The 27,310-nt window shown below is 38.5% G+C and overlaps 2 protein-coding genes across 2 annotated transcripts in view; both read left to right on the top strand.

The window, feature by feature from the left end:
- Positions 1-27,310, top strand: part of LOC137643766 (uncharacterized) — a 472,299-nt gene that overhangs the window by 223,543 nt on the left and 221,446 nt on the right. The gene's annotated exons all lie outside the window — the stretch shown is intronic.
- LOC137643768 (uncharacterized) lies at positions 1,405-2,517 on the top strand. Its single transcript, XM_068376457.1, has one exon. The coding sequence runs from the start codon at positions 1,405-1,407 to the stop codon at positions 2,515-2,517; it is 1,113 nt and encodes a 370-aa protein (XP_068232558.1).

Genomic DNA, 27,310 nt, shown 5'->3' with positions numbered 1-27,310 from the left:
AATATCATGTATATCAGATATGGCAAAGAAACATCATTATGAAATAAGAAGAGTCGGTGAGAGCAGAGACTACCGAATGCTTGCGTGAGCCATAAGGTTTTTTTTTTTTAATTCTAATAATTAATTTGATTTGGCTGTGCTTATGGTAGAAGTAAGAATTTAATTATCTACCGAATTGTCTTTATTAGGAAAAGCTTTGTAAAGGTAGGCGGTTTACAAATTGTTAGACTTCTTGGGAGTTACCCAGGGTATTGCTAGTAGGTACACACATTTGTGTGTGTATATAATATATATATAATATATATATATATATATATATATGTGTGTGTGTGTGTGTGTGTGTATGTATGTATGTATATGTATATGCTTTACTGTCACAAGGATCACGTGACTTGATATACAGTAAAAGCCAGTAGGAAATAGTAAAATGTTTCAGTACCTGAAGAAGTGTATTCAGATGCACGAACCCGTTAGGTACTGAGGCATTTTAGCATTTTATTATATCCTGCTGGCTTTTGATGTATATATATATATATATATATATATATATATATACGTATATATATACACTAGGTTGGTTTGCTTTGAGCCATCAGACGAAAATCTCCCACCATCACCAATCCATATAGACCACGGTGTTATGAAAACTGGCTAAACGCCAGATATGAAGTTACATGTCTGAGGCCTTTGTCCTGCAGAATGCAGTGAACTAGAAACGGTTGCATTTGTTGTCATTACATATTTGTTAAACCTCCGCTTAAGGTTGAACCTTATGCAAAAATAATGTATTGATTAATATTAATTAATTAAACTTGAAGCAGACACAGTAAATTTGGCCTTTTAACGAATTCGTTTTATGATGATGAAGGTCCATGATATTTGAACTCTTCTATTTTACCAAAGGGTTATGCAAAGAGAAACTGACTATTATGGATGTTTATGCAGACATTCTTTGTAAATACGCTTATCTGTTAATTGTGAAATAAATTATATTCCTGCGTGTATTAATTTAGTGTAATTTCACAAACAGATGCATCGGTGTTACTTCTTCAAGATGTATATTTTAAAATGTCTTGTTAGCTTTTCATTGGGAGTCTTGCACTGGTTTTTTTTTTTTTTTTTTTTTTTTTTTTTTTTTTACTCGGAAATTCTTCGTAAAAATATACTGTTCTCAGCCGTATTTCAATAAAATAAGGGCGACTGGAATTTTTACCCTTATTTTACGAGTTGGTGAACCTCGATAACATTTATTCCAGGCTGTGTTTATTGAAGCTCCAATTTTCCTTCTTAGGAAATTCATCGTCCTAAGATATATGATATTCGTGTCATAACCTCAAGTTGTTTTACTCTCTCTCGCCTTGAGCAATTTGTTAATTTTCCACAAATTAGTCACCTTGGAAATTCATGAACCGCCTGAAGTATGCCTTGCACATTTACTCCTGCTCCTCTCCACCCAACCCACCTTCCATCCCCCACCTCCCACCACCCACCTTCCTGTCACAGTTTCTACCCCCTATCTTCCAACACCCACCTTCCACCCCGCATTTCCCACGACTCATCTTCCTTGCACAGTTTCCACCACTCCCCTCCTACTCCACCTTCCATCTTCTCATTCTATCCCTCCTTTCACCCCCACCTTCCACCACCACATTCTACCCCACCTTCCTCCCTCACCTTCCACCCCACACCTTATATCTCCCACCTTTCAGCACCCGCTTTCCCCACCCCCACCTTCCACCCCACCACCTTCCAACCCCACCTTCCACCCTAACCACCTTCCAACCCCACCTTCCACCACCACCACCTTCCAACATCCACCTTCCCTCCCCACCTTCCACCCAACCACCTTCTACGCACCATCCACCTCACCTTTTACCCCACCTTCTACCTTCCAGTCCGAGCTTCCACCTTACCTTCCGCTCCCCACTTTTCACCCTTCTACCTTCTACACCACTTTCCACCCCCACCTTCCAATCCCACCCACCTTCCAACCCCACTTTTCCACCCCACCACCTTCCAACACCCACCTTCCACCCCCCCCCCCCCCTTCCACCCCACCACCTTCTACCCACTATCCACCCCACCTTTTACTCCACCTTCTACCTTCCAGTCCCAGCTTCCACCTTACCTTCCACATCCCACTGTCTACCCCCCACCTTTCACCCTTCCACCTTCTACCCCACTTTCCACCCCCACCTTCAACCCCCTCCTTCTATCCCTCACCTTCAACCCCATCACCTTCCACCCCAAATCTATCTACCCCACCTTTTACCCACCACCTTCTATCTCCTTCCTTCCAGCCCACCTCCCACCTTCCACCCCACCTTCTTCCCCGATTTTCCACCTCCACTGTTCTCTGTACCCGTTCCATCGACCAACTCAGTCCTCGGTAACTTTAGCTTCTTTGGTGTTTTACGTGTTTTTTATACCACAGTGTTACCAGTATCGTCTTCGGCAAGGTCTATATCTATAGACCTTGGTCTTCGGTATATCATTTGTATGCCGCCGGTTGCTTAAACGGAGAATTTGCTGCAGATGAATCTTGTATGGGCCCTTTAAAGGTTTAAAGGCCGCTCATGAATGGCAGAGGCTAGGGACAGTTACAATACCCTATAGTCAATTTTTTTTTAGCGAGGCATATTTGGACCGACTCGCAGCGGTGCTCTTTTAGCTCGGAAAAGTTTCCTCATCGCTGATTGGTTGGACTAGATAATTCTAACCAATCAGCGATCAGGAAACTTTTCCGAGCTAACAGGGCACCGCTGCGAGTCGGTGTTAATCTGCCTCGCTAAAAGAAATGGACTATAGGTAGCAAGCCAATGCCCTAGAAGGATCATATATTCATATGATGAGTGGCCAAGCCCCCTCTCCATCCAAGCTAGGACCCGGGAGTGCCAGATAATAGCTGGTGATGACTCAGCAGGTATACCTATAGGCTCTCCCAAAGCCTCCATCCTTAGCTCAAAAAGGATAGTAAGGTTGAAGACACTACAAGAAAACTATCGAACTTAAGCGGGACTCGAACTCCAGCCCGGCGATCGCCAGGCAGTGGACTTTTCCAATAGAAATAGAAGGGTCCCGTATGTTGTTACCAAGTATTAAAATTCGTATCTTCGACAGCTTTTCGAAAAATTGTATTTCCATGAATTGGCAAATGACAAACGAAAAGAAAGTATGTTATTCACGAGGAAGAGGTGAATGGGGAAACATTGATTTGTAAATGTTTTTATTGTCGTTGTTGTTTCAAAGCATCCACAAAATAAAGAGACAAAAATGGAGAAGAGGAGGAAACAGCGAAAAAAGTAAATAAACAAGTAAATTAATAAATAAGGGCTAAATTAAAGCAAGATTTCCATTCTTATTCTTATTATTGTTGTTTCAAATCATCTATAAAAAAAAAAGACAAAAAGGGAACAGAGGAGGAAACAGCGAATAAGCAAGTAAATTAATAAATAAAGGTAAATTAATGCTAGATTACCATTATTATTCTTATTATTGTTGTTTCAAATCATCTATAAAAAAGAAAGACAACAAGGGAGAAGAGAGGAAAACAGCGAATAAACAAGTAAATTAATAAATAAAGGTAAATTAACGATAGCTTTTTTGTCTTTCCAAAGAGGAATACTAAAGAGAGGACTCAGGGTAGTAATAAAATCTTCACTTGCATAGAGCTAATAAGCAGGAACGCTAGAAATTTCAACAAATCGCGTGAACTATTACGTATGAGATCTGAAGAAACAGCTACACACTAAAAAATCGTAATTTTAATAGAAAATTCTCGGTGGAAAATATACGGTTCTCAGCCGTATTTTCAGAAATACAGGCGACCGTAATCTTGACCTCTTACGGGTTGGTGACCGTAATATCACTCCTTAACGTCAATATATCTGTTTATAAAACGGTAAATGCCAGACAACATTTTATTCCAATTTTTTTTGTGTGTGTGTGTGTGTGTGTGTGTGTGTGTGTGTGTGTGTGTGTGTGCATGGTGAACCTTGATGTGTTGATCTGCTTTACCCCGGCTTCCAAGTTCATTTCACTTTTGACCTTTCGCGAAAAATAATTCTTCGAGGATTATATTTGACCCGAATACTTTTGATTACCTAATCTGTTGTAGGTAATCCAAGTCGCCTTTATATTCTGGATTTTCATTGGCGTATGTTTTTATACATCAATATACCTTTTTTTTCTTTTTTTTTTTGACATACGTGGTAATTTCCAAAAAAAAAATTCTCCCTTAATGTGCTCTCTCTTGAATGCATATCTTGATGACATAGTAAAAATCTATATGAATGGCTAAAGTTTGTAATTTACTTATTAATCAATGAAAAAAATTAGAAATATATTTTCCGTTATCAGAAGTGTCACTATTGTACTGCTTTTAATATATACACATACATGCCTATGTACATTGCATAAGCATATATATGTGTTTAATATATTATCTACATAATTTATGTGCATATATATATATATATATATATTATATATATATATATATATAATATATATATATATATATATATATATATACTGTATATATGTCCTTACAATGTATGTATGTTCATTTTTGTGTAATTGTTTTGTGTAACGTAGAGTAATCCGAAACAAAATAGAGGCCAGATTAAAGAAAATAAATATAAATTTCAAATAATTAAGAATAACTACCAAATTCACTTTAACTATAGTACAGATATTACACTAAAATGCGTATTCACATTGAGAGAAGACATAAAAGAATGGAAGCATGAAGATGAATTTCTGCAAGTCGAGTAAAATGCATCAAACTCAACAGACAGAACATGACCTAAAATGTGTTTAAGTGGATTCTCTTAACGTGACTGAGGTCGTATGAGGTTGTCATTTCATCTTGTCCAAGGGGAGGAGAGAGAGAGAGAGAGAGAGAGAGAGAGAGAGAGAGAGAGAGAGAGATCTGAATACTGCAACCGAGTGTCTGTGAATATTACATATTCTAATCGTAGTAATGATAATACTTTTAATATTTCTCTGACGGTACTAAGTTATGATATTGGACAGTTAGATTAAGTAGAGAGAGAGAGAGAGAGAGAGAGAGAGAGAGAGAGAGAGAGAGAGTCTGTGGATATTACATTTAATCGTAGTAATGCCAATATTTTTAATATATCTCTGACGGTACTAAGTTATGATATTGGACAATTAAATTAAGTAGAGAGAGAGAGAGAGAGAGAGAGAGAGAGAGAGAGAGAGAGAGAGAGAGAGAGAGAGAGAGAGGGAGTTATCCAACCTCCCGCATGCTGTACCACGCATAAGGTTTATTTTTCTTTCTCAAAACCAGTGCCAAGATACCTGATGCTGGTCTTGGAGAGAGAGAGAGAGAGAGAGAGAGAGAGAGAGAGAGAGAGAGAGAGAGAGAGAGAGAGAGAGAGAGAGAGAGAGAGAGAGTCTGCTGGCTGTTTACATTCCCTGACTTTATGTTGTTTCACCTGAACTATTGGAAATTAGCAATTGCTAAATAATTTCTGGGTTTTTAATTGGTGATATATTTTTTTACTGTTCTGTTTTACATTGTTTTGAAATTGGGGTTGTCTTAAGAGAGAAATTTGGCTCTTAATTTTTTTTTTATATAAGATATTTTATAGAATAGCATAAATATTTGTATAAACGAGTCGTTAAAAGAAGGGACCTATGAATGTGTAAAAAAAAAGAAAGGGAATTCTGATGGTAAAGCGAACGATCTATTGAGAATAACAAACCAATTTCTCTTCCCAGAGCAAACAAAATCTCCCGCAGACAATGAGGAAACGGAAATGAAAACCGGTATTTTCGCGGGATCAGTCGTTAGTCTATTGGACATCACAGATACCAAGACGCTCTCGGAGACGACAATAGCAATACAAATCGAGCTGGTCACCAGACCGTGTGTCACACTGGGAAATCGTTTCGTTTTGAGATATCAGAAAGTGTTCGTTTCATCCATGTTTACGAAGAGTAAAACATGGGACACTAGAAAGGCAATTTAATTATGCACATTTTGGGTAGAATGGGCTCTCTGTAGAGCGCATACCTTCGCCAACGCCAGATAACAAGATAGGGAATTTAATTGTGCACATTTTGGCTAGAATGGGCTCTCTGTAGAGCGCATACCTTCGCCAACGCCAAATAACAAGATAGGGAATTTAATTGTGCACATTTTGGCTAGAATGGGCTCTCTGTAGAGCGCATACCTTCGCCAACGCCAAATAACAAGATAGGGAATTTAATTGTGCACATTTTGGCTAGAATGGGCTCTCTGTAGAGCGCATACCTTCGCCAACGCCAGATAACAAGATAGGGAATTTAATTGTGCACATTTTGGCTAGAATGGGCTCTCTGTAGAGCGCATACCTTCGCCAACGCCAAATAACAAGATAGGGAATTTAATTGTGCACATTTTGGCTAGAATGGGCTCTCTGTAGAGCGCATACCTTCGCCAACGCCAGATAACAAGATAGGGAATTTAATTGTGCACATTTTGGGTAGAATGGGCTCTCTGTAGAGCGCATACCTTCGCCAACGCCAAATAACGAGATAGGGAATTTAATTGTGCACATTTTGGGTAGAATGGGCTCTCTGTAGAGCGCATACCTTCGCCAACGCCAGATAACAAGATAGGGAATTTAATTGTGCACATTTTGGGTAGAATGGGCTCTCTGTAGAGCGCATACCTTCGCCAACGCCAAATAACAAGATAGGGAATTTAATTGTGCACATTTTGGGTAGAATGGGCTCTCTGTAGAGCGCATACATTCGCCAACGCCAGATAACAAGATAGGGAATTTAATTGTGCACATTTTGGCTAGAATGGGCTCTCTGTAGAGCGCATACCTTCGCCAACGCCAAATAACAAGATAGGGAATTTAATTGTGCACATTTTGGCTAGAATGGGCTCTCTGTAGAGCGCATACCTTCGCCAACGCCAAATAACAAGATAGGGAATTTAATTGTGCACATTTTGGCTAGAATGGGCTCTCTGTAGAGCGCATACCTTCGCCAACGCCAAATAACAAGATAGGGAATTTAATTGTGCACATTTTGGCTAGAATGGGCTCTCTGTAGAGCGCATACCTTCGCCAACGCCAAATAACAGGATAGGGAATTTAATTGTGCACATTTTGGCTAGAATGGGCTCTCTGTAGAGCGCATACCTTCGCCAACGCCAAATAACAGGATAGGGAATTTAATTGTGCACATTTTGGCTAGAATGGGCTCTCTGTAGAGCGCATACCTTCGCCAACGCCAAATAACAGGATAGGGAATTTAATTGTGCACATTTTGGCTAGAATGGGCTCTCTTTAGAGCGCATACCTTCGCCAACGCCAAATAACAGGATAGGGAATTTAATTGTGCACATTTTGGCTAGAATGGGCTCTCTGTAGAGCGCATACCTTCGCCAACGCCAAATAACAGGATAGGGAATTTAATTGTGCACATTTTGGCTAGAATGGGCTCTCTGTAGAGCGCATACCTTCGCCAACGCCAAATAACAGGATAGGGAATTTAATTGTGCACATTTTGGCTAGAATGGGCTCTCTGTAGAGCGCATACCTTCGCCAACGCCAAATAACAGGATAGGGAATTTAATTGTGCACATTTTGGCTAGAATGGGCTCTCTGTAGAGCGCATACCTTCGCCAACGCCAAATAACAGGATAGGGAATTTAATTGTGCACATTTTGGCTAGAATGGCCTCTCTGTAGAGCGCATACCTTCGCCAACGCCAAATAACAGGATAGGGAATTTAATTGTGCACATTTTGGCTAGAATGGCCTCTCTGTAGAGCGCATACCTTCGCCAACGCCAAATAACAGGATAGGGAATTTAATTGTGCACATTTTGGCTAGAATGGCCTCTCTGTAGAGCGCATACCTTCGCCAACGCCAAATAACAGGATAGGGAATTTAATTGTGCACATTTTGGCTAGAATGGCCTCTCTGTAGAGCGCATACCTTCGCCAACGCCAAATAACAGGATAGGGAATTTAATTGTGCACATTTTGGCTAGAATGGCCTCTCTGTAGAGCGCATACCTTCGCCAACGCCAAATAACAGGATAGGGAATTTAATTGTGCACATTTTGGCTAGAATGGGCTCTCTGTAGAGCGCATACCTTCGCCAACGCCAAATAACAAGATAGGGAATTTGATTGTGCACATTTTGGCTAGAATGGGCTCTCTGTAGAGCGCATACCTTCGCCAACGCCAAATAACAAGATAGGGAATTTGATTGTGCACATTTTGGCTAGAATGGGCCCTCTGTAGAGCGCATACCTTCGCCAACGCCCCATAACAAGATAGGCTACTGAATTATGCACATTTTGGAACTAGGCTCATGCAAATTAGATACAAATTGACCACGGTAAAGCTAAAGGAGGTTTTTGGCCTTTTCAAGTTTAAGAAGAGTAAATTAATTCGGTACTTGAAAAACACGAGACACTAGACTGTGCCCTCGGTAGAGTGCATACCTTCGCCAACGCCACATTACAAGATAGACAATTGAATTAACCACATTTTGTCACTAGGTTCATGCAAATCGGATAAAAGTTGACCACGATATAGCAAAAAGACGTTTTTGACCTTTTTTCTTACCTTGATCTTTGACCTTTTTGTTACCTTGACCTTGATCTTTGATCCAATCACTCACAAAATCTAATCAAATTGTCCTTGGACCATGGCCAATCATCTCACCAAATTTCATGCGATTCGGTCAAATAGTTTTTGAGTTGTGCGACTTTAAATTGGAGAAAATCCACCTCTCTCTCTCTCTCTCTCTCTCTCTCTCTCTCTCTCTCTCTCTCTCTCTCTCTCTCTCTCTCGTAGTAGTAGTAGTAGTAGTAGTAGTAGTAGTAGTAGTAGTAGTGAATGTGTCTGAACATACACTACAAAATACACACCTATGAAAACATAAACCATCGCAACGAAGTTGCCGAATGTAAATATTATATGGCTCAAGAGATGGAAATAAATGGTACCAGAATAGGTAAACGATGGATGCTACCAGTAGTCTTGAACATCTGCATGGACGGCAAGGGTTCTAAATCAGGCGTCCTTCCGATTAAGAGGCCTTCTCTTGTACTGATGTCGCTCAAGGGAAACATTGTTGGCATGTAAGTGTATTTAGTTAGCTTAGGGTTATAGGAAATGACGATAATGGAGATTGTGTTCATTGTTTTTGTTGATTCCTTCTCCCCCCCGTTTTATAGCATCTTGTTTACTCGACTGTTTATTTCGGTCGTGGAATGGTATCGGAGGCTGATTTTTATTTGCGTATTGTATAAATTGATTTAGTATTATACATCAGATATTTTGTATTATTATTATTATTATTATTATTATTATTATTATTATTATTATTATTATTATTATTATTATTACTAGATAAGCAACAACCCTTATTGAGAATGCAGGATATGCCATATGCCCAAAGTCCCCAATAGGGAGAATAGCCTAGTGAGGAAAGGAAACAAGGAAAAATGAAATATTTTAAGAACGGTAACAATATTAACAACATTAGAATACATATTTCCTATATAAACTATAACAACTTTAACAAAACATGTTAGGCATGCTTTCAGACATAAGCTTCTGGGTTCTTTATTGAATTTATTCATGAAATAAAGTTCCTTGTGTTTTAAAATTTTGAATCATAATTAAAAAAACCATCCATTTTTTTTTCATTGGATTATATTTACAGTGGTGGCCTAGTAATTATTGAAAGCATCAAGATAAGTAATTCATCCTAGTGATCAGCCATAAAAAAGAAAACAATGGGATCCATATCACCTCATGTAATGGGAGTTGAAACAGTAGTGCTGTTAATAGGAATTACCCAAGAACCCTGGCACCTTGGAGTCTCTCTCTCTCTCTCTCTCTCTCTCTCTCTCTCTCTCTCTCTCTCTCTCTCTCTCTCTCTCTCTCTCACAACTTCAATTTGTCATGTACGCCAAGCCTTCTATTTTCTTAACATTCAGGTTAATTGAACTGGCTTTGTTTACATCCCTTAAGCTCTATGAATCTCGCTTCTGAAATTATATTTATTTTTTTTTTTTTCGCGTAGGAATATATAGTATATTAAGATACAGTTTATTGAGCAGTATGTTATTACAGATTCTTCTCTTCTACATCTTAATGAGGTTTCATCTATTTAGGTTGGTAAGATTACAGAGGTTCACCTAAGGCCTCTTAAATTTCTTGACAAAACGTAGTGGTTTAAGATCGGCTCATGAAATAGCCAATTGATACTACCAATCGATTTCTGGAGTGAAATGGTCTCAGCGAACATGGCTAAATAAATTTTGCTCCAACATTTTCAAAGATATAAATAAACATTATGTTCAACATTATGCTCAAATTCATAGTGAAGGTGCCTGAACATACACTAGATTGGAGGAAGTCCACCCTCTCTCTCTCTCTCTCTCTCTCTCTCTCTCTCTCTCTCGTCAATGACCTCAGATGTCAGGATGCCTAAAAACCTCAAATCAATCTCTCTCTCTCTCTCTCTCTCTCTCTCTCTCTCTCTCTCTCTCTCTCTCTCTCCTCTCGTAGTGAAGGTGTCTCAACACACACGATTGGAGGAAGTCCATTTTATCTCTCTCTCTCTCTCTCTCTCTCTCTCTCTCTCTCTCTCTCTCTCTCTCTCTCTTTTGTAGTAGCAGTAGTAGTAGTAGTGAAGGTGTCTAAACATACACTAGATTAAAGGAAGTCCACCCTCTCTCTCTCTCTCTCTCTCTCTCTCTCTCTCTCTCTCTCTCTCTCTCTCTCGTGATCAAATGATGATGACATTATGTGTTTAGGTACCACCATGTATTTTTGGACGGGGTCATAATGATATGTAGAATAGGGTTGATATGCTTATTATGCAAATGAGCTTTGGTTTTTGTGTTGTGGATATTACGGTCATTTCGCGTTCAAATGACTAAAGCAATTGCTTCGTAGAGGTCAGTTGATGGTGGGTGCTTCGGGAAATGGTTATTGGCTTCTAGTTTAGTGTGAATAAATAGTGCATATATATTATATGGGTTTATGTATGTATGTATATACACATTATCTATTCATATATACTGTGTGTATATATATATATATATATATATATATATATATATATATATATATATATATATATATATGGGTGTGTGTGTATGTATTTATTATATATTCATATATAGATTTTTATGAACATGTAGGCTACAGCATTTATACAAACACATATATCAGTTATATATATGTATATATATATATATATATATATATATATATATATATATGGGTGTGTGTGTATGTATTTATTATATATTCATATATAGATTTTTATGAACATGTAGGCTACAGCATTTATACAAACACATATATCAGTTATATATATGTATATATATATATATATATATATATATATATATATATCATGTATGCATGTATGTATGTATGTATATATGTAGATTTAGATATAATTTATGTATATATATACATATACTGTATATATATATATGTATATATAGATATAGATATAATTTGTATATATATATATATATATATATATATGTATATATATATATATACTGTATATATGTATGTATATGTATACTTGTAAGTATCGATAATTATGGTTCACTGTAGGGAAGTAACTCCAACAAAGCTTGTGCTGTTTATGCTTTTTTTTTCCTCTCTCTCTCTCTCTCTGAGGTTGTTTAATTAAAAATACCCGACATTTAATTTATTTTAAGAGTCTTTTTGGTCTTTGTTCGTAATTCTATAATTCCTCGGTACTTTAAATGCGATATTTACGGCATTTAATGGGTTTTAGTTCCTTTAGTTATTTTCGTATTTTTGTATACTATTTTTATAGCTCCACAGGACATTAAATGCCACGTTACCGTTATTTAGTGTTTTAATCTTTATTTCAGTTTTTTCTTAGTTCTTTTTATTTGCTGCCTTGACCCCATTTTTCATCTTCATTAAAATGTTATTTGTTTACTTTTTGTAGATGACGATTAGTTTCAAATGAAAAGTTAACAAGATTAGTTTCAAATGAAATGTTTACAAGATTCGTTTCAAATGAAATGTTAAAAACATTAGTTTCAAATGAAATGTTAACAAGATTAGTTTAAAATGAAAGCTTAACAACTTTTACAAGGAGACAAAAGATAGAAATTATTTGCTATTTTTTTTTTTCAAGAAAAAAACGACTAAAAATGCTATCTAGGCACCAATGTAAGTCGTACAATTAAATTACATCGTGATGATGATAAAGATACAAAATATAACAATGTTTCCCAAGTTTTCATTGCTTTCAATCTTGCACTACTTTCTGCAGTTGCTTTTGATTATCAAAGATGAATATCTGTAAGCACTATTCTTTTCACAATTCATTCTTGGCTCATTTTCGTGCTCTACAAATGTTTACTATATAGTACGTGATACTGAATAAGTATTGGTCATTTTTAAACGGGTTACACTCTGGCACACTATTCTATCTTATTTCTATTCCTCTGGTTATTTGAAGTATTTATAGTTTATATATGAAATATCTAATTTAATGTTATTACTGTTCTTAAAATATTTTATTTTGATTGTCCATTACTTGTGGTTGATTTATTTCCCTATTTCTTTTCCTTACTAGGCTATTTCTCCCTGTTGGAGCCCTGGGACTTATAGCATCCTGCTTTTCCAACTAGGGTTGTAGCTTAGCTTCCTGCTTTTCCAACTAGGGTTGTAGCATAGCTTCCTGCTTTGCCAACTAGGATTGTTGCTTAGCTTCCTACGTTTTCTAACTAGGGTTGTAGCTTAGCTTACTGCTTTTCCAACTAGAGTCAACTAGGGTTGTAGCTTAGCTTCCTGCTTTTCTAACTTGGGTTGTAGCTTAGCATTCTGCTTCGCCAACTAGGGTTGTAGCTTAGCTTCCTGCGTTTTCTAACTAGGGTTGTAGCTTAGCATCCTGGTTTTCCAACTAGGGTTGTAGCTTAGCATCCCGCTTTTCTAACTTGGGTTGTAGCTTAGCATCCTGGTTTTCTAACTTGGGTTGTAGCTTAGCATTCTGCTTTTCCAACTAGGGTTGTAGCTTAGCTTCCTGCTTTTCTAACTTGGGTTGTAGCTTAGCATTCTGCTTCACCAACTAGGGTTGTAGCTTAGCTTCCTGCGTTTTCTAACTAGGGTTGTAGCTTAGCATCCTGGTTTTCCAACTAGGGTTGTAGCTTAGCATCCTGGTTTTCCAACTAGGGTTGTAGCTTAGCATCCCGCTTTTCTAACTTGGGTTGTAGCTTAGCATTCTGCTTTTCCAACTAGGGTTGTAGCTTAGCATCCCGCTTTTCTAACTTGGGTTGTAGCTTAGCATTCTGCTTTTCCAACTAGGGTTGTAGCTTAGCATCCTGGTTTTCCAACTAGGGTTGTAGCTTAGCATCCCGCTTTTCTAACTTGGGTTGTAGCTTAGCATTCTGCTTTTCCAACTAGGGTTGTAGCTTAGCATCCTGGTTTTCCAACTAGGGTTGTAGCTTAGCATCCCGCTTTTCTAACTTGGGTTGTAGCTTAGCATTCTGCTTTTCCAACTAGGGTTGTAGCTTAGCATCCCGCTTTTCTAACTTGGGTTGTAGCTTAGCATTCTGCTTTTCCAACTAGGGTTGTAGCTTAGCATCCCGCTTTTCTAACTTGGGTTGTAGCTTAGCATTCTGCTTTTCTAACTAGGGTTGTAGCTTAGCATCCTGGTTTTCCAACTAGGGTTGTAGCTTAGCATCCCGCTTTTCTAACTTGGGTTGTAGCTTAGCATTCTGCTTTTCCAACTAGGGTTGTAGCTTAGCATCCTGGTTTTCCAACTAGGGTTGTAGCTTAGCATCCCGCTTTTCTAACTTGGGTTGTAGCTTAGCATTCTGCTTTTCCAACTAGGGTTGTAGCTTAGCATCCTGGTTTTCCAATTGGGCTTGTAGCTTAGCATCCTGCTTTTCTAACTTGGGTTGTAGCTTAGCATCCTGGTTTTCCTTCTAGGGTTGTAGCTTAGCATCCTGGTTTTCCAACTAGGGTTGTAGCTTAGCATCCTGCTTTTCTAACTTGGGTTGTAGCTTAGCATTCTGCTTTTCCAACTAGGGTTGTAGCTTAGCATCCTGGTTTTCCAATTGGGCTTGTAGCTTAGCATCCTGCTTTTCTAACTTGGGTTGTAGCTTAGCATCCTGGTTTTCCTTCTAGGGTTGTAGCTTAGCATCCTGGTTTTCTAACTAGGGTTGTAGCCTAGCATTCTGCTTTTCCAACTAGGGTTGTAGCTTAGCTTCCTGCTTTTCTAACTTGGGTTGTAGCTTAGCTTCCTGATTTCTAACAAGGGTTGTAGCTTAGCATCCTGGTTTTCCAACTAGGGTTGTAGCTTAGCATCCTGCTTTTCTAACTTGGGTTGTAGCTTAGCATCCTGGTTTTCCTTCTAGGGTTGTAGCTTAGCATCCTGGTTTTCCAACTAGGGTTGTAGCTTAGCATCCTGCTTTTCTAACTTGGGTTGTAGCTTAGCATTCTGCTTTTCCAACTAGGGTTGTAGCTTAGCATCCTGCTTTTCTAACTTGGGTTGTAGCTTAGCATTCTGCTTTTCCAACTAGGGTTGTAGCTTAGCATCCTGGTTTTCCAATTGGGCTTGTAGCTTAGCATCCTGCTTTTCTAACTTGGGTTGTAGCTTAGCATCCTGGTTTTCCTTCTAGGGTTGTAGCTTAGCATCCTGGTTTTCCAACTAGGGTTGTAGCTTAGCATCCTGCTTTTCTAACTTGGGTTGTAGCTTAGCATTCTGCTTTTCCAACTAGGGTTGTAGCTTAGCATCCTGGTTTTCCAATTGGGCTTGTAGCTTAGCATCCTGCTTTTCTAACTTGGGTTGTAGCTTAGCATCCTGGTTTTCCTTCTAGGGTTGTAGCTTAGCATCCTGGTTTTCTAACTAGGGTTGTAGCCTAGCATTCTGCTTTTCCAACTAGGGTTGTAGCTTAGCTTCCTGCTTTTCTAACTTGGGTTGTAGCTTAGCTTCCTGATTTCTAACAAGGGTTGTAGCTTAGCATCCTGGTTTTCCAACTAGGGTTGTAGCTTAGCATCCTGGTTTTCTAACTTGGGTTGTAGCTTAGCATCCTGGTTTTCCAACTAGGGTTGTAGCTTAGCATCCTGCTTTTCTAACTTGGGTTGTAGCTTAGCATCCTGGTTTTCCAACTAGGGTTGTAGCCTAGCTTCCTGCGTTTTCTAACTAGGGTTGTAGTCTAGCATTCTGCTTTTCCAACTAGGGTTGTAGCTTAGCTTCCTGCTTTTCTAACTTGGGTTGTAGCTTAGCTTCCTGATTTCTAACAAGGGTTGTAGCTTAGCATCCTGGTTTTCCAACTAGGGTTGTAGCTTAGCATCCCGCTTTTCTAACTTGGGTTGTAGCTTAGCATCCTGGTTTTCCAACTAGGGTTGTAGCTTAGCATCCCGCTTTTCTAACTTGGGTTGTAGCTTAGCATTCTGCTTTTCCAACTAGGGTTGTAGCTTAGCATCCTGGTTTTCCAATTGGGCTTGTAGCTTAGCATCCTGCTTTTCTAACTTGGGTTGTAGCTTAGCATCCTGGTTTTCCTTCTAGGGTTGTAGCTTAGCATCCTGGTTTTCCAACTAGGGTTGTAGCTTAGCATCCTGCTTTTCTAACTTGGGTTGTAGCTTAGCATTCTGCTTTTCCAACTAGGGTTGTAGCTTAGCATCCTGGTTTTCCAATTGGGCTTGTAGCTTAGCATCCTGCTTTTCTAACTTGGGTTGTAGCTTAGCATTCTGCTTTTCCAACTAGGGTTGTAGCTTAGCTTCCTGCTTTTCTAACTTGGGTTGTAGCTTAGCATCCTGGTTTTCCAACTAGGGTTGTAGCTTAGCATCCCGCTTTTCTAACTTGGGTTGTAGCTTAGCATTCTGCTTTTCCAACTAGGGTTGTAGCTTAGCATCCTGGTTTTCCAATTGGGCTTGTAGCTTAGCATCCTGCTTTTCTAACTTGGGTTGTAGCTTAGCATCCTGGTTTTCCTTCTAGGGTTGTAGCTTAGCATCCTGGTTTTCTAACTAGGGTTGTAGCCTAGCATTCTGCTTTTCCAACTAGGGTTGTAGCTTAGCTTCCTGCTTTTCTAACTTGGGTTGTAGCTTAGCTTCCTGATTTCTAACAAGGGTTGTAGCTTAGCATCCTGGTTTTCCAACTAGGGTTGTAGCTTAGCATCCTGGTTTTCTAACTTGGGTTGTAGCTTAGCATCCTGGTTTTCCAACTAGGGTTGTAGCTTAGCATCCTGCTTTTCTAACTTGGGTTGTAGCTTAGCATCCTGGTTTTCCAACTAGGGTTGTAGCCTAGCTTCCTGCGTTTTCTAACTAGGGTTGTAGTCTAGCATTCTGCTTTTCCAACTAGGGTTGTAGCTTAGCTTCCTGCTTTTCTAACTTGGGTTGTAGCTTAGCTTCCTGATTTCTAACAAGGGTTGTAGCTTAGCATCCTGGTTTTCCAACTAGGGTTGTAGCTTAGCATCCCGCTTTTCTAACTTGGGTTGTAGCTTAGCATCCTGGTTTTCCAACTAGGGTTGTAGCTTAGCATCCCGCTTTTCTAACTTGGGTTGTAGCTTAGCATTCTGCTTTTCCAACTAGGGTTGTAGCTTAGCATCCTGGTTTTCCAATTGGGCTTGTAGCTTAGCATCCTGCTTTTCTAACTTGGGTTGTAGCTTAGCATCCTGGTTTTCCTTCTAGGGTTGTAGCTTAGCATCCTGGTTTTCTAACTAGGGTTGTAGCTTAGCATCCTGGTTTTCTAACTAGGGTTGTAGCTTAGCATCCTGGTTTTCCTTCTAGGGTTGTAGCTTAGCATCCTGGTTTTCCAACTAGGGTTGTAGCTTAGCATCCTGGTTTTCTAACTAGGGTTGTAGCCTAGCATTCTGCTTTTCCAACTAGGGTTGTAGCTTAGCTTCCTGCTTTTCTAACTTGGGTTGTAGCTTAGCTTCCTGATTTCTAACAAGGGTTGTAGCTTAGCATCCTGGTTTTCCAACTAGGGTTGTAGCTTAGCATCCTGCTTTTCTAACTTGGGTTGTAGCTTAGCATCCTGGTTTTCCAACTAGGGTTGTAGCTTAGCATCCCGCTTTTCTAACTTGGGTTGTAGCTTAGCATTCTGCTTTTCCAACTAGGGTTGTAGCTTAGCATCCTGGTTTTCCAATTGGGCTTGTAGCTTAGCATCCTGCTTTTCTAACTTGGGTTGTAGCTTAGCATCCTGGTTTTCCTTCTAGGGTTGTAGCTTAGCATCCTGGTTTTCTAACTAGGGTTGTAGCCTAGCATTCTGCTTTTCCAACTAGGGTTGTAGCTTAGCTTCCTGCTTTTCTAACTTGGGTTGTAGCTTAGCTTCCTGATTTCTAACAAGGGTTGTAGCTTAGCATCCTGGTTTTCCAACTAGGGTTGTAGCTTAGCATCCTTCTTTTCTAACTTGGGTTGTAGCTTAGCATCCTGGTTTTCCAACTAGGGTTGTAGCCTAGCTTCCTGCGTTTTCTAACTAGGGTTGTAGTCTAGCATTCTGCTTTTCCAACTAGGGTTGTAGCTTAGCTTCCTGCTTTTCTAACTTGGGTTGTAGCTTAGCTTCCTGATTTCTAACAAGGGTTGTAGCTTAGCATCCTGGTTTTCCAACTAGGGTTGTAGCTTAGCATCCCGCTTTTCTAACTTGGGTTGTAGCTTAGCATCCTGGTTTTCCAACTAGGGTTGTAGCTTAGCATCCCGCTTTTCTAACTTGGGTTGTAGCTTAGCATTCTGCTTTTCCAACTAGGGTTGTAGCTTAGCATCCTGGTTTTCCAATTGGGCTTGTAGCTTAGCATCCTGCTTTTCTAACTTGGGTTGTAGCTTAGCATCCTGGTTTTCCTTCTAGGGTTGTAGCTTAGCATCCTGGTTTTCTAACTAGGGTTGTAGCTTAGCATCCTGGTTTTCTAACTAGGGTTGTAGCTTAGCATCCTGGTTTTCCTTCTAGGGTTGTAGCTTAGCATCCTGGTTTTCCAACTAGGGTTGTAGCTTAGCATCCTGATTTTCTAACTAGGGTTGTAGCCTAGCATTCTGCTTTTCCAACTAGGGTTGTAGCTTAGCTTCCTGCTTTTCTAACTTGGGTTGTAGCTTAGCTTCCTGATTTCTAACAAGGGTTGTAGCTTAGCATCCTGGTTTTCCAACTAGGGTTGTAGCTTAGCATCCTGCTTTTCTAACTTGGGTTGTAGCTTAGCATCCTGGTTTTCCAACTAGGGTTGTAGCTTAGCATCCCGCTTTTCTAACTTGGGTTGTAGCTTAGCATTCTGCTTTTCCAACTAGGGTTGTAGCTTAGCATCCTGGTTTTCCAATTGGGCTTGTAGCTTAGCATCCTGCTTTTCTAACTTGGGTTGTAGCTTAGCATCCTGGTTTTCCTTCTAGGGTTGTAGCTTAGCATCCTGGTTTTCTAACTAGGGTTGTAGCCTAGCATTCTGCTTTTCCAACTAGGGTTGTAGCTTAGCTTCCTGCTTTTCTAACTTGGGTTGTAGCTTAGCTTCCTGATTTCTAACAAGGGTTGTAGCTTAGCATCCTGGTTTTCCAACTAGGGTTGTAGCTTAGCATCCTGCTTTTCTAACTTGGGTTGTAGCTTAGCATCCTGGTTTTCCAACTAGGGTTGTAGCCTAGCTTCCTGCGTTTTCTAACTAGGGTTGTAGTCTAGCATTCTGCTTTTCCAACTAGGGTTGTAGCTTAGCTTCCTGCTTTTCTAACTTGGGTTGTAGCTTAGCTTCCTGTTTTTCTAACTAGGGTTGTAGCTTAGCATCCTGGTTTTCCAACTAGGGTTGTAGCTTAGCATCCTGCTTTTCTAACTTGGGTTGTAGCTTAGCATCCTGGTTTTCCTTCTAGGGTTGTAGCTTAGCATCCTGGTTTTCCAACTAGGGTTGTAGCTTAGCTTCCTGCTTTTCTAACTTGGGTTGTAGCTTAGCATCCTGGTTTTCCTTCTAGGGTTGTAGCTTAGCATCCTGGTTTTCTAACTAGGGTTGTAGCCTAGCATTCTGCTTTTCCAACTAGGGTTGTAGCTTAGCTTCCTGCTTTTCTAACTTGGGTTGTAGCTTAGCTTCCTGATTTCTAACAAGGGTTGTAGCTTAGCATCCTGGTTTTCCAACTAGGGTTGTAGCTTAGCATCCTGCTTTTCTAACTTGGGTTGTAGCTTAGCATCCTGGTTTTCCAACTAGGGTTGTAGCCTAGCTTCCTGCGTTTTCTAACTAGGGTTGTAGTCTAGCATTCTGCTTTTCCAACTAGGGTTGTAGCTTAGCTTCCTGCTTTTCTAACTTGGGTTGTAGCTTAGCCTCCTGTTTTTCTAACTAGGGTTGTAGCTTAGCATCCTGGTTTTCCAACTAGGGTTGTAGCTTAGCATCCTGCTTTTCTAACTTGGGTTGTAGCTTAGCATCCTGGTTTTCCAACTAGGGTTGTAGCCTAGCTTCCTGCGTTTTCTAACTAGGGTTGTAGTCTAGCATTCTGCTTTTCCAACTAGGGTTGTAGCTTAGCATCCTGCTTTTCTAACTTGGGTTGTAGCTTAGCTTCCTGCTTTTCTAACTAGGGTTGTAGCTTAGCATCCTGGTTTTCTAACTAGGGTTGTAGCCTAGCATTCTGCTTTTCCAACTAGGGTTGTAGCTTAGCTTCCTGCTTTTCTAACTTGGGTTGTAGCCTAGCTTCCTGCTTTTCTAACTAGGGTTGTAGCTTAGCATCCTGGTTTTCCAACTAGGGTTGTAGCTTAGCATCCTGGTTTTCTAACTTGGGTTGTAGCTTAGCATCCTGGTTTTCCTTCTAGGGTTGTAGCTTAACTTCCTGCTTTTCTAACTAGGGTTGTAGCTTAGCTTCCTGGTTTTCCAACTAGGGTTTTAGCCTAGCTTCCTGCTTTTCTAACTTGGGTTGTAGCTTAGCATCCTGGTTTTCCAACTAGAGTTGTAGCTTAGCTTCCTGCGTTTTCTAACTAGGGTTGTAGCTTAGCTTCCTGTTTTTTTCCAACTAGGATTGTACCCTAGCTTCCTGCGTTTTCTAACTAGGGTTGTAGCCTAGCATTCTGCTTTTCCAACTAGGGTTGTAGCTTAGCATCCTGCTTTTCTAACTAGGGTTGTAGCTTAGCTTCCTGGTTTTCCAACTAGGGTTTTAGCCTAGCTTCCTGCTTTTCCAACTAGGGTTGTAGCTTAGCATCCTGGTTTTCCAACTAGAGTTGTAGCTTAGCTTCCTGCATTTTCTAACTAGGGTTGTAGCTTAGCTTCCTGCTTTTCTAACTTGGGTTGTAGCTTAGCATCCTGGTTTTCCAACTAGGGTTGTAGCCTAGCTTCCTGCGTTTTCTAACTAGGGTTGTAGCCTAGCATTCTGCTTTTCCAACTAGGGTTGTAGCTTAACATCCTGGTTTTCCAACTAGGGTTGTAGCTTAGCTTGTAATAATAATAATAATAATAATAATAATAATAATAATAATAATAATAATAATAATAATAATAATAATAATAATACTAGCAGTAGCAGAGAAACACGTATAAGCCTTGTGTAAATATGAATACGAGTGAGAGATAGGGAACATTATCCCAAACGTCTAGGTAGAATAATCTGCTTTGCATAATGAAATTCCTTTTGATCCACGTTCGTTATCATCCTAGAAGGTCTAATGAGTTTCTGAGATGACATGGCTAACTATGCAAATAAAAATAGGAATTAGTTAGGAATTAGTTAGGAATTAGCTATGATGATCGTTAGCGAGAGAGGGGAAGAGAGTTTAGTGGCATAATTCCTTTTTTCGTGTGATTTGTATACATTATTGCAGCTGGTGGATTTTCAAACTTGATTTATAGATGTGTTATTTAAATGGTGGTCATTTCTGTCTGTGAAATTAGTGTTTATTAATCTATGATATGAAAATCTAAAATATAGTTACTGTATTTTTTGTAATTGTAATTATTATCGCTAACTTTAACATTGAATTCTTTATCGCTATTATTATAGTTACAATTATTTTGTCACTAATTTCTCAGTTTAATTTGTTATGGTATTAATTGTTTGTCAATATTCAATTTGATTTTATAATGACCGTATATATATATATATATATATATATATATATATATATATATATATATATATATATATATATATATATATATATATATATTTATATAAATATATATATATATATATATATATATATATATATATATTTATATAAATATATATATATAATATATATAATATATATATATATATATATATATATATATATAAAATCTCCATTGCCCCACTATTACAGTTCAGACTCATAATCTTTGCTTAGGCTATGCGTTATTTGATAAGAATGTTCACTAAATACCGCCCTAATTCAATTTTTGAAACTTAACATATGCAGAATTAATATTAAGCATCTCAAGATGATATTCCGTGTAATATAAGGCATGCATACTTATCATATTCGTTGACTCATCTGTACGGAATGCGAATAAGAAAAAGGGGTTTTTATTTCCTTTTGTTTTTATCTCTCGTTTTTTATCTCTGTGAGCGCTATGCGTCAGGGAGATGTCATACGAGTGAAGGCGAGGATGATATCATGCAGTTGATGCTTACGTCATGTAATTGTGTTTACTGGGACGTGTGTCAGTTGGCCGAACAGCCGCCAGGGGGCTAGTTTTAGATAAAAACAACAAGAAAGAAAAACTCTAACTTATGTTAGAAAATGCCTTTTAAGATGTTTATACGGGTAGTTTTTTATTGTAAGCATAGGTTTGGAAGAGGTTTGGGGAATTATGTATTTACATCCTTCGGTAGAAAAATATACGTAGGATATAATGAATTGTCAGTTTAGATGTAGACCATGATATGTTATCCTTAAGATATTGCCTTGACATCTCTCTCTCTCTCTCTCTCTCTCTCTCTCTCTCTCTCTCTCTCTCTCTCTCTCTCTCTCTCTCAATGTTTAGCAAACATTTTTATGTGATGTTCGATTCATTGTCGTTATAGATTTAATTGTAAGGGGGTGTGCCGCACTTGTAATGCTATTGTTTTTTATCTCTCTCTCTCTCTCTCTCTCTCTCTCTCTCTCTCTCTCTCTCTCTCTCTCTCTCTCTCTCTCTCTCTCAATGTTTAGCAAACATTTTTATCTGATGTTCGATTCCTTGTCGTTATAGATTTAATGAAAGCTTTTCATTGCATGTTTAAGATTCTTTAAATTTTTTGTGCCATTGTTGCTCTCAACTGTTTGTATATAAGCTCGTTATCTTGTTAAACGAAGTCGCCTAATTCAACTCGCCTCTGTTATCAACAAGGGGTCTTTAGCTGGAAAAGATATCGGTCTTAGTTGTTACTGAAAATAATATTTTTTTTTTTTACGTCTTTACATTTTAAAAAAACATATTTTATCTTTTAAGCTCATCAAATGGTAAACTCACTACCGTGTAGAAACCTGGAAATTTTATTTCTATTTTCAAGGAATAAAAGATATATATGTATGGAACGACCACATTTTTTTGGAACACTCATTGTTTCCGTCTCTTCTGTGCTATGATTTGCATAAAGATTTATTCCCAATATCACTTTTTCTTTAAGCTAAGGTGACACTGTTGGATAAAAAACCAAGCCGATTTTCCTTACGTTACTTGGGTCATTTTATGTTGACATTTTGAATAACCACAAATTGAAGTTATTCTGCATTTTGATCTAATTTGTCTATACTCAATTGTTTTTAATGAGGCGCATTTGCACCGACTCGCAGCGGTGCCCTTTTATCTCGGAAAACGTTTCCTGCTCTCTGATTGGTTACAATTATCTTGCCCAACCAATCAGCGGTCAGGAAACTTTTCAGAGTTAAAAGGGCACCCCTGCGAGTCGGTGCAAATCTGACTCACTAAAAAGAATTGCCTATAGTATGTTTGGATTTGATAATGTATAAACAGTATTTTCAGCTAGAGGGAGAAGATAAAGTCAACCGTCATTTAGTATGAGTTTGTTGCCTCAGTTTTGTGATTTTATGTCAGGTCTTCAGTCGTGTTGAAGGACCCCTTCTTAGGTTCAATTGTATTCATGGTCATCATCTCCTCCCACGCCTATTCATGCAAAGGGCCTCGGTTAGATTTCGCCAGTCATCTCTATCTTGAGCTTTTAAATAAACACTTCTCCATTCATCATCTCCCATATAGCGCTTCATATTCCTCAGCCATGTAGGCCTGGGTCCTCCAGCTCTTGTTGTGTCTTCTGGGGAATGCGAATAGCATGCCCAAACCATCTCCTTCTACCACTCATCATGATCTCATCCACATACGGCACTTGAGTATTACTGACTTTATTTGAAAGAATGTTAATTTAATTATTATGATGGCCATCTTTCCTTTCCTTCCTATTAGAAGTGACGTTGTTATGGCATTATTAGGATCTTGGATTGATTGTTTAGGAGTTATCTGGCATCTTGAATATTAGGAGCTTGGAAAGGCCTCACACTTCATGCTTTTATGTGGCGTCCTTTTTTATATTTTCATGTTCTTGATCAGCATTTTTTTTATTTACTTCTCCACTTCAAAAGGAGCAATTTCATCCTATTTATGCCTTATTTTCTTCTTCTTCTTTTTCTTCTTCTTCTTCTTCTTCTTCTTCTTCTTCTTCTTCTTCTTCTTCTTCTTCTTCTTCTTCTTATTATTATTATTATTATTATTATTATTATTAATATTATTATTAGTATTATTGTTATTATTATTATTATTGTTATTATTATTATTATTATATTTATTATTATTACTTACTAAGCTACAGCCCTTGTTGGAAAAGTATGCTATAAGCCCAAGGGCTCCAACAGGGAAAAAACCATTGGCAGTTTTAAATAGGGAAGGTTATTCAAAGGATAATATGAGAATGATATTTTTTCATTGTGTTCTTGCATTGAAACTGAATTCTTACTGTTTGACCTTTAAAGTGGTTGGGTTAGATATCGATAGAGATCCGTACTCTATGTGTAATTCCTTTTCTATAAAATAAACAAACTAGAGGGGCACTCACTAGAGCGCAGACCTCCGCCGCGTCAGATTATTTCTCGACCTTTTGCTTGCCCTGGACCTTGACCTTTGACCGTAACATTTATTAATTGGCCTGAATTTTCATACACTCAAATATGAACAAAGTTTGAAGTCTCTATAACAGCGATGTCCTAGCTCATGGCTAATTATGTGAATTGGACATTTTGCTTGACCGTGACCTTGACCTTTGAACTTGACCTTCCAAAAATTTACTAATCTCCAGCTTTTTTCATAACAGTTAATCCTTGCAAGTTTCATTACACTACGATTAAAATTTTGGCCAGGAAGCTGTTCACAAACAAACACACACAAACAGACACAAAAGGGTGCGAAAACATAACCCCCTTCCATATTCGTTGGCGGAGGTAATGACCAATGTCCATTCGACAATCTAGGTTTTCCCCGACAATTCCTTTTTATGAGTTTTTCTTTTATTTAAAAAAAATCTTAATGACAGGTTTTTGAAGTGAAGGGGTTTGTAAGGAGAGGGCATATAAAGTCGGACGCTATCTAATCTTCCTGCTGGAACATCTTCATCCTGAGGAGATGGTAGAGTTGAAGTAATGTCAATACATGTTTTATTCGTATTTATTGCGCGAGGCCGCAGATACACACACACACACACACACACACACACACACACATATATATATATATATATATATATACATATATACACTATATATAAGTCTGCTTGTATGTATGTTTGTATATATAATGTGTTTGCCTGTATGTATGTATGTATATATAATTCAACTGGGAGAGAGAGAGAGAGAGAGCGAGAGAGAGAGAGAGAGAGAGAGAGTTTGTGTGTATGTATGTATGTATATGATATAATTTTAGAGAGAGAAAGAGAGTAAGTGTATGTGTATTTACGGTATGTATGTATATAATATTTTAGAGAGAGAGAGAGAGAGAGAGAGAGAGAGAGAGAGAGAGAGAGAGAGAGAGAGAGAGAGAGAGAGAGAGAGAGAGAGAAGATGTCACTTAAATATCTCTTCAAAAGAATGCTAATTAATGTCAATTAGTCGTGTATACGAGAAACCTGCTAGAGGTTAAGAGTCTTTTGGGAAGAAAAAAAACACGTATTACCCAAGCTTAGCTGATCCTTTACTTTATTTATCCATCTATATATTTGTCTATTTCTGTGTATCTATCCCTGTATCTTTCCTATATAAACTAAAAACTAAAAAAAAAAAGGGGAAGGTAAATAAGGTAAAATGGTGTACTCAAGTGTACCTTCAAGCAAAGGAACATATATGAAATGAGCATATATTGTAAATATTTAGCATTAGATGAGTTACTTTACGTTAATTTATTTTATCTATATTTTTTTCACCTTTGAAAACAGATGAAGCAATGTGTATGATTTATGTCTTCAATGTCTTTCTTGCAAGTGTCTTTTTGCTATGTGGGTTTTCTTTACTACCGTTTTGCATGCAAATTTGATTTCTATCCATGTTGTTTACGATAATGTGAATCCGTTTACATGAACTTACATGTGTTTATAATCTTTCTCTCTCTCTCTCTCTCTCTCTCTCTCTCTCTCTCCTCTCTCTCTCTCTCTCTCTCTCTCTCTCTCGGGACATTTTCTTACACTTTCAATAAGCTTCATTTTTCTAATTATTATAACTAGATCTGGCCCCACAGTTGAATATGGATAAAGTAAAATTATATATTTTTTTCCTAATGTTTGCTTATAGTGTTAGATGGCTTGGCTATTATTATTATTATTATTATTATTATTATTATTATTGTTGTTGTTGTTGTTGTTTATCTATCCCGACTTTATTTATATATAGTGTCTCCAGTTTTATGTATTATAAAATATAGGCAACGATACATTCTTATTGTTATCTCATTGACCAATGTACTGTAATATATCATTATCATATTTATTGAGTTATTGCAGCAGATGGTAAAGTCAAATATCTTCTCTAAAGTGAATATTTGCTAATTTAGAATTGTTTATGATAAAATGAGTGAGGAAAGTAATAAAAGGATTCTTAACGCTGTGATAAAGATATATGTAATTGTCAGAAATCAGTTTGCGATTCATGTGGCGGAACGGAGCTTTGAATAATGAATTTAAATGCCCCTCGTTAGCTAAAAAGAATAGCTCAAAAGAGATGGCAATTATTTCTCGGCGTTTGTAAGACTCAGTTTTCCATCCGACGTAATGTCCTGGAATGTGAGAGGAGATTCTCTTGAAGCCATTTCAAACATCTCGACAGTGAAGTTGGTTTCTCTCCTCTGCTGTTGATGCTGTGTCTAACTCGTCGTCTAACCCCCCCCCCCCCTCTCCTCCTCCTCCTCCTCCTCCCCTTCCCTCCTCCTCCTCCTCCTCCTCAGCTAGTGATGTGCCGTTTGAGATAGGGTGACGCTCTTCAAGAGCCTCTGGGCTGAAGCTACTCCGTGAAGACAAGCCATTTTTTTTTTTTAATTTCTTTCTGTGTCCAAGGAACCCTGAAATAATTAAGTGGAACTCGAGGGTTCTGCTTTATAGGGGCGTTGAAGTGTCACTTCACTTTAGAGTTCTCTCTCTCTCTCTCTCATCTCTCTCTCTCTCTCTCTCTCTCTCTCTCTCATTTTGATTTAGATTTTTGGTATTTGTTAGCCTCTTATAAATTGTGTTGAATATGGATCTCTCTCTCTCTCTCTCTCTATTCTCTCTCTCTCTCTCTCTCCTCTCTCTCTCTCTCTCTTTCTCTCTCTCTCCATTTTGATTTAGATTTTTGGGTTATAATGTCAGTGTCGTATATGAATTATTTGAATATGGAGCTCTCTCTCTCTCTCTCTCCTCTCCTCATCTCTCTCTCTCTCATTTTGATTTACATTTTGGTATAGAATGTCAGCCTCATAAATTATTTGAATATGGAGTTCTCTCTCTCTCTCTCTCCCTCTCTCTCTCTCTCTCTCTCTCTCTCTCTCTCTCTCTTGGTATATAATATCAGCCTCGTTTATAAATTATTTGGATATGGAGTCTTCGTTAATAATTCATTAATGAGATGCACTTACAGTTAATCTATGTCTGTAGTACTTCAGTGTAAACATCAAATAACAACTTCCTAAGGCGTGGGACACTGTCAAGAAGGGGTGTACTGTTACCAGAGTGGGATAAATAGATGAATAAATTAAAGGTGTCTTAAAGGTGTCTGGTTTCAGTTCCAGTTCCATCAGAATAGATGCTCACCAGAACGTCAGCCGGGCAAGCCCAACCCCCCACTGTGGTGCCCTACCACAGCAGTAGCCCTCCCCAGTAAACAGCTTAAACTCACGGCCCTGGGCGGGGATCGATCTCTTGCCACGCGAATGCGAGGCAAACACGTTAC

Source organism: Palaemon carinicauda, chromosome 7, assembly GCF_036898095.1.
Source record: "Palaemon carinicauda isolate YSFRI2023 chromosome 7, ASM3689809v2, whole genome shotgun sequence".
Lineage (NCBI taxonomy): Eukaryota > Metazoa > Arthropoda > Malacostraca > Decapoda > Palaemonidae > Palaemon > Palaemon carinicauda.
The sequence above is the reverse complement of the archived record's forward strand: the minus strand, read 5'-3'. Positions and strand labels throughout refer to the sequence as shown.